The sequence below is a fragment of the Vipera berus genome (genome assembly GCF_964194415.1).
Source record: "Vipera berus genome assembly, chromosome: 16".
In the NCBI taxonomy this organism is placed as follows: domain Eukaryota; kingdom Metazoa; phylum Chordata; class Lepidosauria; order Squamata; family Viperidae; genus Vipera; species Vipera berus.
Window position 1 is genome coordinate 7,276,644 of NC_138219.1, and position 12,568 is coordinate 7,289,211.

Sequence of the window (12,568 nt, forward strand, 5' to 3'; positions counted from 1 at the left end):
GAGGAAGAAAAAATGGAGAAGAGATGAAAGGGAAAAGGAGAAGAGATGAAGAGGAAGAAAAAATGGAGAAAGGAAAAAGGAAGAAAGAAGGAAAAATGGAGAAGAGATGAAAAAGGGAAAAGAGAACGAGGGGATGAAAAAAGATGGAAAAAAGGAGAGAAAAAATGAGATGGAGAAGAGGGAAGAAGAAGAAATGGAGAGAAAAAAGATGGAGAAGAGGGTGAGGAAGAAAAAGAAAGGATGGAGAAGAAAAGAAGAAATAGAAAGGAGAGCAGCACAGCTTTGACGCTGTTTAAATGTCTAGTCTGTTTCTCCTTCAATTCGAGGGGGGGGAGATTTTCCTGCACCTGAGAAGAGGCTGAGCGCCCCGGGCGGGGGGCCTCTTTCCATCACAAAATCTCCCCCCTCCGTTCCTTGATCCTGGCTGGCTCGCTTGTGTGGGAGGGCACCACTGGGGTGGGAGTAGATTCCCCCCCCATCCCAATTTCACAAGGAGGGAACAGACGAAAAAGAAAAAAAATTGAGCTGAAATTGAGCAAAGCGAGTTATGCTTTCCTGGCGCTTGGGGGGGCGCACAGAAATCTGGGAGACGAGAAGTGTCCTCCCCCCCACCCCAAGTCGATCACTCCTGTGCTTCCAGTCACCTCCGAGCGGGATCCAGTCCTGCGAAGCGCGAGATAGAAAAAGGGAGCCTTGGTAGATTACCTGCATCCGGGAAGGAAGAGTCGGCCGGCATTCACAGATTATGGGAACCAAATTCCCGTTGCCGTCCTAACTCTTCCCCATTCACCTGCCCCTTTCTTTGTCCACTTCACCTCTGTCCGGTCCTTTTGCTCTGTTGGCCTGGGGAGAAACGATGACGGATCCTCCCCAAACTCCGAGCAGGGAACGAGAGAGTAATTCTAAATTTCGACCTCTCGTTGACAATCTGCCTGTCATCGTTTTTTGTTTTTTTTTTAATCCGCCGTTCTAGCATCCGTGTGATTTGTAGAGTCGGGTCGGGGAGCCCAGCGCTGCGCAGTGTGTCCGATTGAGGGTTGTGGCGAAGCTGCGCCTGCTCCTTTGGGTCGGACCGTCTCCGTGCTATCCTCGAAAACTCGTTTGGAGACTTCCGGACTGGGGACGGCCTCGCTGAACGTTTCGAGGGTAGCGTCCATCTCCCATTTTGGGGCTCCGGGGCTCGGTTTGGGGTTTGCTGAGATTGGGGCTGGCCTCTCCCCCTTTTTTTCCGTCACTGGAGGAGGGTCCTGCCATCCCATGGCTTGGGAGAGCTTGGCAAAGGGGGTCTTACGCAGCATCTCCTGACGGAAATCGTGATTGCTGTCTCGCGGATAGTCCCTCCTGCCGAAATCAGACAAGGAGCCCTTTCCGGTTTTGGTGGCCTTAGGGTTGGTGCCAATGTCGGCGGTGATGTTGGTGTAAAGGGGCAGCAGCTCTTTGGACAGGAGCTTGTAGGAGAGAGAATTCATGCCGTCCTGGGACCACGTCCGGTACGTCCGGATCAGCAGATCGAACCTGGCGACAAACACAAATCAGCCATTTATTCAAAGCTCTCCTCAGCCTGCACACTGTTGTGTTTTATCACAAAAGGGCAGGATCTTTTGTCATGACTCAAGACTACGTTCCCCACCTTATACCGACCTGTGCGGATTCTGCTCGTTGCCTTGATCGCCTTCGTGCTTCACCATTTTATAATGGCCGACGGACACCGGCGGCCGTAAAATCCTCATCCCTCGGAAGCGCACCCTGGAAAAGTGGGATCGGACCAGAAGGGCTGTTCCTCAACCTTGACAACTTTAAGATGGGTGGACTTCAGTTCCCAGAATTCCCCCAGCCAGCCTGCTTTAAGATGGGTGGACTTCAACTCCCAGAATCCTCCAGCCAGCAAGCTTGAAGATATGTGGATTTTAATTCAAAAAACTCCCCAATGATCATGCTTTAAAGAGGGGTGGACTTCCGAATCCCAGAATTCCCTAGCCGGCACGCACCCATTGGAAAAGAACTATATAGGGAAGCTAAATTATTCACAACGGGTCTCCTAAATCAAGCAAACAAGCCACGAAACAAAGGTAGCCTCAATCCAAGAGGCTGTGGATTAAGATCTTAGAGATCTTTAGCTCTTTTAAAAACAGTAGGTCTTCAACTGATTGGCCCAATTTTCCGTTAAAATTATTTATTTATTTTTTTTATTTTAATTCCATTTATATCCCGCCCTTCTCCGAAGACTCAGGGCGGCTTACAAGCTTAGGGCCTCCATAAAAAAAAAACACCACAGATTCTGTATTTTGGCAATAGCCTGGACTTGCCTTGACTTAAAAAAAAAAAGCAATTAGCTTCCGTTGAAAAGCCATTGCTTTAAAACGTCCTGTTGGTTACGAAATATTTTCCTTCCCCCCCCCCCACCCCGAGTTCAATACGCAGTGGCCCAGCCTCGAAACCATTTCGTCTGAAAGCCTTGAGCAGTTTCTCATCTCGCCTTTTCCAAACTCTAAACCTCAAAAGGTGGCCAAGTACAGACATTTAGCCTGGCCTGCTCGCGAGCTGACCGTGTTTTTGAACTTTTCTCGTCATCGGGGCTCAAATCAGTGCAGCCTTGTTACAAGGAGAAGTGAAGGATGATCTATCTGCCTTTGAGGTTTGCTGAGATATCTTTTTGTTTTGTTTCGTTTTGTTTTAAAAAAAAAATCACCAAAATCTTACCTGGCTGGCACAGCCTCTAATGGTTACATGGTGTGAAGGAAAATGAGCATGCAGGGCTTCACGAGAGAGAGAGAGAGAAAAGAAGGTGAAGAAGGAGAGAGAGAGAGGGAAGGAAAGGAAGAGGGACGGAAGCTAGAAGAAGGGAGGGGAGGAAAGATGCAGGAAGGGAGGGAGGGAGGGAGGGAAGAAGGGAGGGAGAGAAGGACTGGAAGAAAGGAATTGATAATAGAGAAGGAGAGAGAAAAGGAAGGAAGGAAACAATTGACAGCGGAGGAAGGAGGAGAAAAAAAATGAAGGAAAAAATTGATGGGAAGGAGGAAGGAAGGCAGGAAGGAAAAATGGAAGAGGGAGAGAAGGAAGGAAGGAGAAATAGGGAGGAAGGAGGAAGAGAGAAGGAAAGCAGAGAAAAGAGATGACGACATGGTGGAAAGGTGAAGACAGGTGCCACTCAAGATGCAAAACTGGAAATGAAGAACGGGGAAAAAAAATATGCTGGACGCAGAAAGTGAAAACAAAGCACAGGTTACATGCAAGGCGAGAGTCAACCGGACAACAGGGGGAACATAGAAACAGGACACAGAAACCATAGAGTTTAGGAAAAGAAAAAAAGACACACAAGCTGACAGGTGTCCACATTATTGTTCCCAATCATCAAGTGACCCCAGGACACTGCAAGCGTCATAAATATGAGTCGGTTGCCAAGTGTTTGAGTTAAAATGGTCCTTTTTTTCCCCTTCAAGGCTGTAGTAAGCCTAAACCAGGGGTAGGCAACCTTGGCTCTTTTCTTATGACTCGTGGACTTCAACTCCCAGAATTCCTCAGCCAGCCGTGCTGAGGGGAAAGGGAGAGGTTTCCATGCTGAGCCGCGCTGGCTCAGGAATTCTGGGAGCTGAAGACCACGTGTCATAAAAGAGCCAAGGTTGCCTACCCCTGGACTAGAACAAGGGTGCTGCATATGGCAGGGGTAGGCAACCTTGGCTCTTTTATGACTCGTGGACTTCAACTCCCAGAATTCCTGAGCCAGCGTGGCTCAGCTTGGAAACTCTCCCTTTCCCCTCAGCCTGGCTGGCTCAGGAATTCTGGGAGTTGAAGTCCACGAGTCATAAGAAAAGAGCCAAGATTGCCTATCCTTGGTCTAAACGGTCATAATCCGAGGACTACCTGTAAGAGGCAGTAGGGGAAGAAGGTCAACCAGGAACTCACCTCATGGCGATGTCATCGTCCTCCCCGCCCCAGCCCCAGTACTGGTTGGGGAAACCATTAATCTTCAGATACTGGTCTGGGGTCAAGGCCGAGACCCCACCGAAATATTGGAAATACGGGAGCCTGCAAACCGAGATTAACAGGGTTTAACTTAAGGCAGGGGTCTTCAAACCTGACCCTTTGATGACTTGGGGGCTTCCTCTTCCAGAATTCCTCAGCCAGTGGGCCTGTTGTAAGCCGAGGACTCCCTGCGGATCAAAGGAGGGGCAGGCAAATCCCACCCCCCTTCTCAGAGGTCTCCAACCCTTTCCTGTTTAGCGGACCGAAGGGAAAGGGAGAGGGAAGCATTGTAATGTGCGCATGCGTGCACACATACAAACGGGGCCGCGAGCATGTGTGACGCATACGGGGTGATGCTAGCACCGCCCCGTTTTCGCCACACGGCAAGCCATTTGCCGCACGGCGCCCCGTTTTTGCCGCATGGAGCCCTGTTTGCGTAGCGGCAGTGGCACTAGCGCAAGGGAGCGCACACACATATAAGCCCTGGCCAGCCTGTACCGCGGCCCGCAGACCACAGGTTGGACACCCCTGCTCTAGACTTCCCAGCTCTCTTCCCTCACTTGTATTTGAATTTATTCATGGCAACGGAGACGTGTTTTGGGTTCCAACGATCGCACACGTAAAGGTTGTGGTCGTTCTCCGGGATCAGGTCCACGTCGTGAAGGAAAAGGCAGTTCCATTCTTCGTCCTTCAGGGCTTCCTTCACGCCCACGTTGAGAAGCTTGGCCCGGTTGAAAGTGGCGTTCCCGGCCTGCGGGAAAAGAGGCAACCTCGATCATTTGAATTACCTGCAACAACAGACAAACGCCTACAACCAAATTACAGGTGGTCCTTGGCTTATGACCGCAGTCGAGGCCAACACTTCTCTCGCTAAGTGACAAATTTGTTTAAGAAAGCCAGGTTTGCTTAAGGACTGTGTTCCTATCTTAACAACTGCAGGGATTCTCTTAACCCAGGGGTTTTCAAACCTGGCCCTTTTTAGGGCTGGTGGACTTCAACTCCCAGAATTCCTCAGCCAGGCACGCTGGCTGAGGAATTCTGGGAGTTGAAGTCCACTCCTCTTAAAGTCTATATCAGGGGCCTTCAAACTTGGCCCTTTTTAGGGCTGGTGGAATTCTGGGAGCTGAAGTCCACTCCTCTTAAAGTCTATATCAGGGGCCTTTTTAGGACTGGTGGACTTCAACTCCCAGAATCCCTCAGCCAGGCGGCGCGTTGCGTGCTCAACCACCTTTCCCACCTTTCGTACATCACCTACCTGGTGCACGATATAAATTCCGTAATGTAGCTGTTGGCGCTGGAGGAAAGGGTGGAGGTAGTACAAGAGGTGTCGGAGGTGAGTCTCCCGGTTGCGGTGGGGGATGATGATGGCCGTCCGGGAGCGGGACTCACAGTTGGAAGGACGGTATCTGCCTCCTAATTCGACGGCCGGGTTTTTCTCCTGAATCTTCTCCAGAGTGGGCACATGGCTGAAACTCACCATCAAAGGGCCAACTAAAAGGAACCAACAGGATGGATAGATAGATAGATAGATAGATAGATAGATAGATAGATAGATAGATAGATAGATAGATAGATAGATAGATAGATAGACAGACAGACAGATAGATACGACAGACAGACAGACAAACAGACAGCATCTTCCAATATTTGAGGGGCTGCCGCAAAGAAGAGGGGGGGTCAACCTCTCCTCCAAAGCCCCCGAAGGCAGGACAAGAAGTAACGCATGGAAATGGATCAAGGAGAGAAGCAACCTGGAATTAAGGAGGAATTCCCTGACCGTGAGAAGAATTAACCAGGGGAACTGCTTGCCACCAGAAGCTGTGCACGCTCCATTCCTGGAGGTTTCTAAGAAGAGATTGGACAGCCATTTGTCCGGAAATGGATAGGGATTCCTGCTTGAGCAGTGGGTTGGACTAGAAGACCTCCAAGGCCCCTTCCAACTCTCTTATTGAGTTATTGCAATTCCTAATTAACATTTTGATTTCTCTCTTCTTCCACCCTCATCCCATTTTTTGAGTTCTCACTCCAGGCTCGGAAGCGTCCCTTAGACAGGGGTCTCCAAACCGTTCCACTTCCAGAATTCTCCAGCCAGCCGTGCTGGCTGGGGAATTCTGGGAGTTGCAAGTCCATCATAAGCCTTCGAATTGGAGATCCTCGCCTTCTAGCACGCCCACGTCGGACGTGCCAGCGACTTTGGGGGTGACCGAGGCAGAATCTGACTCACTCAGGTGCGGGGACCGATCCGGGCAGTAGGGCAGGGGTTGGCTGGTGCTGAGCCGAGGGGGCAGCTGGAAGACCAGGCTGAGGTTGGTGTAGACATCGTGCGTGCGGGAATAGTCGAAGGAAGGGCTGGTGTCGCGGCCGAAGATGGAGGCCAAGTTGCGGAAGCCGCCGAAGGAAAAATAGGCCATGAAGAGGAACTGGAAGCCGATCAGGAGAGCCAGGGTGCAAGGCCGGTCCAGGAATCGGCGGAGCATGGCGTTGGAGCATTGGATCAGCCGGGGACACGGGTTCTGTCGCGGGGAGAGAGGAAGGGTGAGGAGTCGCCTGCATCAAAAAGCAGATTTTTCCCCCCTCCCATTTCCATCCTGCCTTTCCCCCCCCTCCTACTTTCCCCCCACAACATCCCTGCCAGGTGGGCTCGATCGAGCGCGAGGGGTCCAAAGTTCCCCCAGGGGGCTCCTCCTCGTTCCCAGCCCCAAAGGAATCAGCCTGCCGACGGACACAGTTAGTCCTTGACCTAGGACGGTTTGTAAGTTACGATGAGGCTGGAGAAGGCCTCTAGGGATCGGCTTCTACACGTGACGTGGTCCCGTGATCAAAATTCAGACACTCGGCAACCGGCGTGTGTTTGTGACGGTTGCAGTGTCCCGGGGTTACGCGTTTCTCCTTTTGCGACCTTCTCAGCCGGTCATTTCCCGACCAGCAAAGGCAATAGGGGAAGGCAACTTCACTTAATGACTGCACGATTCATGTAACGTCCACTTAACAATTGTGGGGGGGGGAAACTCGTACAGTGGGGCAAAACTCACTGAACGACTGCCTTGCTTAACAACGGGAATTTGGGGTTCCCTTGTGGTCGTTAAGTCAACAAGCCTGCAGGGTAGGCTGAGAGAACACAACATCCCAAACACACACACACACACACACACACACCATTTGTGGCTTTGCGCACACTTGGCCAATAAGGAGACTGGCTTGCGTTACAAAGGAGATATACCGGTGTTTGGTTCAATGCTCAGGAATGTTGGAGGCTGGCCACTCCTGTTTGGTGTGTGGGCTTGTTAAGTTTCTAGTCCTCAACCCCAAAGTTTTTGACCTCTGCTTCCGTCTGGTTTCCTGACACGCAGCAAATATTCAAAACACATGGATTGGCCCTCTCATAAAATGCCGTCATTTCGTATCCTAGTTTTTAAGCATTAATTTACAAAGCGGCTGCAACATCGTGATAGCAATCTTTCTGCCCCATCCCTCAAGCAAAATGCAGATTTTTTTTTAAAAAAAACCCTCTAAACTGGCAAAAACCGGTTCTAGTTTCTCTCGTCCAACCACCAAATTCTGAATTTCCTATTTCAGCCTTGCCCAAACCACCTAATGTGATTTGTTGGCAAGCAATCCCCAGCAGGAGCATTCTGCAAAATTAATCATGACAACAATATATCCTTCATTTACTTCCTGGGCCACACAATCAAAGAAAAGGGGTGTTCGAAAGAGAAAGGGCTTTTGACAGAATTTCACCAGCATAATATTTTGCAGAATTTAAACTCTTTAACTACAGGCAAGCCCTCAACTTGCAACACTTCATTTAGTGGCCGTTCAAAGTTACAACAGCACTAAACAAAGGGACTTATCACCAGTTTTCACACTTTAGGACCCTTGCAGCATCCCTCTAGTCACGCGATCAAAAAAAATCAGACCCTTGGCATCTGACTCGTATTTATGATGGTTCCCAGTGTCCTGGGATCCCAGGATCAAAATTCAGATGCTTGCAAACTGGCCTGTACTTCTGACGGTCACGTGACCCCGTTTTGCGACCTTCCGGCAAGCAAAGTCAATGGGGAAGCCAGATCCACTTAACAACCGTGTTGCTGACTTAACAACCGCAGTGGTTCCCTTAGCAACTGCGAAAAGAAATGTCGTAAAACAGGGCAAGACTCACTTCACAACAGAAATGTGGGGTTCTAAATAGAGGATGGCTTGCACACGGATTCTCACGACGGGCAGCCTGCAAATTTTCCCATTTTTATCGTGAAACCCGTGTGGGAAGAGAGGGCAGCGGGGAAGGCCTATACGTGTAATAAATCCAAATCAAATGAAATAAGCAGAGGAGACTTCAGGGAACAACTCTGCCCGGTTTCAGCTCCGGATTCCGGATACAGGCTTGGGAAAAAAAAACCACGGAATTAATCTCGGAAGGCAGCTGGATGGCGTTTTTCCAGCAGCTGAGCCTTAAATCCAGATTAAGGCTGCAAGCGAAGGCCGGAATTAGGGAACACAATCACATCTGCTTTCCGGAACGGACACCAGAAAGGTCATCCAGATGACAACATATACAGATAGTCCTCAACGTACGACCGCAATGGAGCCCCACACTTTTGGGGCTAAGTGAGACATTTGTTCAGTGAGTTTGGTCCCGTTTTAAGACCTTAATTCCCACGCTTGTTAAGTGGCTTCCCCATTGACTTTGCTGGTCAGAAGGCTGCAAAAGAGAATCATGTGATCCCAGGACACTGCGGCCGTCATAAATACCAGTCAGTTGCCAAGCATGCTGCAAAGGCCATAAAGGGGGGAGGGGAGGAAACGGTCATGTCACTTTTTTCCCTGCCATTGCAACTTTGAAGGGTCACTAAACAGACGGTCGTAAATCGAGGACTACCCGTAACCCGTTCCTATTTTTTTTTCTGCTTCCCCCCCCCCCCCCGAGTTTCCTTTCTTGCTTCCCAGCTCCCAAACCTGAGATCAGAGGAACAGAAAAGCTCAGGGTCCATTCTGAAACCGGCACCCGTGATTCCCAGTTTTTCACCTGGTTCAAAGCCAGCAAGATCAAAAGAAAGGAAGGGCGGTGAAGGGATTTTATTTATTTATTTGATTTTATTTTAATCCCATTTATATCCCGCCCTTCTCCGAAGACTCAGGGCGGCTTACAATTTAAGCGCAAACCAATGTGCTTAGCAGTAGCCTTCATTCTATGCATATGCCTGCTTATTAGGGCTTTCACACACACACCCAAGCGGCATTATTACAAAGTCAGCTTAATTGCCCCCAACAATCTGGGTCCTCATTTTACCTACCTTGGAAGGATGGAAAGCTGAGTCAACCTTCAGCCTGGTGGGACTCGAACCTGCACTAATTGCAGGCAGCTGGTGTTACTTCAGGAGGCATCAGCCCACTGCTCCACCAAGGCTCACATTTGATTGTGTTTATGATTTGATTATGCTTAAGCTTGATATTAGGAGTGGTACTTTGAAACCACTTTATATTGATATTAGGAGTGATACTTTGTGATCATGTATGTATGTATAAATAGTTTATGTGCAAGTAGCTTTGTAGGTGCCTTCCTGGGAAATTATTTACATAAAATCAAAAGTCTCACGCTAAAATATACAGAGGCGTGAAAGGAGCAAAGTGGGATTCATGGTCCAGGAAATAGGGAGGGAGGGAGGGAGGGAGATGAGCTAGCCTGGATGGATGGATATGAGTCACCATCTTGCAATTTGTTTTTCTGTACTTCTTTACTCCTGGTTCAGAGACTTGAGTCTCTTTGTTCTGAAAAGGTACCAAAAGTGGAAGAAACCTTTGCTCTGTGTGTGCCTTCATCCCCGTAAGCAGCCCCCTAAAGGGGGGGGAGGACCCCCCCCGACTCTTGTTTTGATCAAACTAAAAGTCGTTTTCTTGTAGAAACCTGGGCTTGGCGGTTTCTTTGGCTCTTCAAAATTGGTGAGATAAAAGGGACAACCTTGCAGTGGTTTGTTTATTTTATTTATTTATTTATTTTACTGTTTTTTAGCTTGGGCATATGTTTAATTCTTTTTTAACTTTTGTATTTTTTGTATTTTTATATGGTTGCCCTGTTCACCGCCCTGAGTCCTCCGGGAGAAGGGCGGTATATAAATAAAATTATTATTATTATTATTATTATTATTATTATTATTATTATTATTATTATTATTATTATTATTATTATTATTATTATTATTATTATTATTATTATTATTATTATTATGACTTATATGCCGCCCTATCTCCCGAAGGACTCAGGGCGGCTAACCACAATAAAAGAAAAACAATACAAATGTTAAAAAATTAAATTAAAGCCCCAATGATAAAATATTAAAAACATTTTTTTAAAAAAATCCCTATTGTCAGTCCAGGTCAGCCTGATGGAAAAGAAATGTTTTAAGGCCGGGACGAAAGGATCTCTCTTCTGCTCCTCAATAACACCCCAGGTGGAAATTGGGGAGGGGGGTGGGAAGTGGGAAAAATAGGAAGGGATGACAGACTCACGACCGTTCCCTTTAGTGACCGTTCGAAGTTACACCCCCACCCCCCACAAACCCGAGTTTAAGAACCGAAAGCGAGAGGGCAACATCCTTCCTGGCCCCTGAATCGTGGCTTGCAAAGCCTGACCTGCCTCCAGCGCTTAAACACCTGCTGATCCCCAAAGAATGTCACCCTGCACGGGTCGTGTGAATGCAGCCAGGAAGGGGGGTGGTGGAAACCCGTGTCCAGATTCCCTCTTCCCCCTAAATCCTTTGCACGGGAGTAAGGATGCCTAACTCCTCCCCACCCCCCACCCCCCCAAAAAAAGCTATAGGCTTTGGCTTCCTCGCCCGGCTGGCTGATTGCAGCTTCTCCCCCTTGCGGGACTGGGGATCGCAGCTCCCATCATCCCCAGCCAGCCGGAGCCCGAGCTCAGTTGCAAGAAAGGTTACAGAGCTGGAGGGTTGTGGTTTTTTTTGCAAGCGGTCCAGGGCCGGGGGAGGCCGCTGCGGAGGAGGCGGTGGGGGACCCAGGGCTGCACCCCAAGATGCTCCTCCAAGGGCCAGACCCGACACGGGTACCTGAACGTGTGAAAGAGCCCCGCGGATCTCAGCCCCGCCCCGGGACCTGCATCTCCGCCGCCGCCACCATCATCATCATCATCTTCGCAGGTCCAGCTTCCCCGGAGGGGCGGGGCGAGAGCAGGGCTTGTGACGTCAGACAAAGGGGGCGGGGCGGTTCCCCTCTCGTCCCCGCCCCTTAAAGCGCACTTAATGCACAAGGAAGAGGATTTTTATTTTATTTTATTTTATTTTATTTTATTTTTTTGCAAGGTGTTAGGATGGTTATGGTATTTTAGAATAGAACAGAAGACTTTTTTATTGGCCAAGTGTGATCGGACGCACAAGGGATCTTGTCTCCGGTGCAGAAGCTCTCAGTGTACAGACGAGCAACAAGAATGGAATAAAGAATTGAAACAGCAATAATAGAAACAGAAATGGGAACGAGAATAGAATAGAAATAGAATAGAATAGAACAGAATAGAATCTAGAATAGAAAATAGAATAGAATAGATGGTTATGGGAAAGAATAGAATAGAATAGAATAGAATAGAATAGAATAGAATAGAATAGAATAGAATAGAATAGAATAGAATAGAATAGAATAGAATAGAATAGAATAGAAAATATGGAATGGAATGGAATAGAATAGAATAGAATGAGAAATAGGAACAGGAACAGGAACAAGAACAGAATAGAGTAGAGTAGAATAGAATAGAATAGAATAGAATAGAGTAAGAAATAAGAATAGAATAGAATAGAATAGAATAGAATAGAATAGAATAGAATAGAATAGAATAATAGAATAGAATAGAAGTAGTAGTAAATAGAATCTAGAACAGAAAACAGAATAGAATAGAAAATAGAGTAGAACGGAATAGAGTAGAACAGAAAAAGGAATAGAATAGAGCAGAGCAGAATTAAATTAGAACTGAAATAGAAATAATGGAAAGAGAAACAGGAATGAGACTAGAAGTAGAAGTAGTAGAGGTACAAGAGAACAGAACAGATGATAGAGGGAAGGAAGGAATGGCTAGCCAGGGGTAGGCAACCTCGGCTCTTTTATGACTCGTGGACTTCAAGTCCCAGAATTCCTGAGTCAGCATAGCTGACTCAGGAATTCTGGGACTTGAAGTCCACGAGTCATAAAAGAGCCGAGGTTGCCTACCCCTGGCCTAGGAACAGCCCATCCCATCCAATGGAAAGGGGGGGGTGAAACATCTGCACCCCCTCAAGATGTTGCCCTTCTCCTGCCGCCCAGGACTGTCATTTATTTAGTGTTTGGCAGCCCAGGGCTGTTGACCGAGCCTTAGATACAAGAAAGGGCTTCGGGTGTGTGTATTTGTGTGTGTGTGTGTGTTTGCTCCCTGAGCCTCTGATTATGCCTTCACAACAGCCCTGCCAGGCAGGCTGGTCTGGGAGGAGAGAGAGGAAGGGCGGGGCGGGGAAGCCGGCGCGGCAGGCAGGCCGGCCGGCAAAGCAAGCAGGCGGGCCCCGTCGCCATGGCGACGGGAAGAGCCGGGCGGGTGCGCGCGCCTCCTTCCTCTCTTTTTTTTTCTCTCCTT

The 12,568-nt window shown here is 48.5% G+C and overlaps 1 protein-coding gene across 1 annotated transcript; it reads right to left on the reverse strand.

Moving 5' to 3' along the window:
* Positions 1–438: 438 nt before the first annotated feature.
* Positions 439–11,110, reverse strand: B4GALT3 (beta-1,4-galactosyltransferase 3). The gene is made up of 7 exons (XM_081340874.1): positions 11,025–11,110; positions 6,188–6,476; positions 5,219–5,454; positions 4,524–4,714; positions 3,904–4,026; positions 1,642–1,746; positions 439–1,515 (listed from the first exon to the last, which is right to left on the reverse strand). Exons 2-7 carry the CDS (start codon positions 6,438–6,440, stop codon positions 957–959), a joined length of 1,467 nt encoding a protein of 488 aa, XP_081197000.1. The 5' UTR covers positions 6,441–6,476; positions 11,025–11,110; the 3' UTR covers positions 439–956.
* Between the last annotated feature and the right edge of the window lie 1,458 nt (positions 11,111–12,568).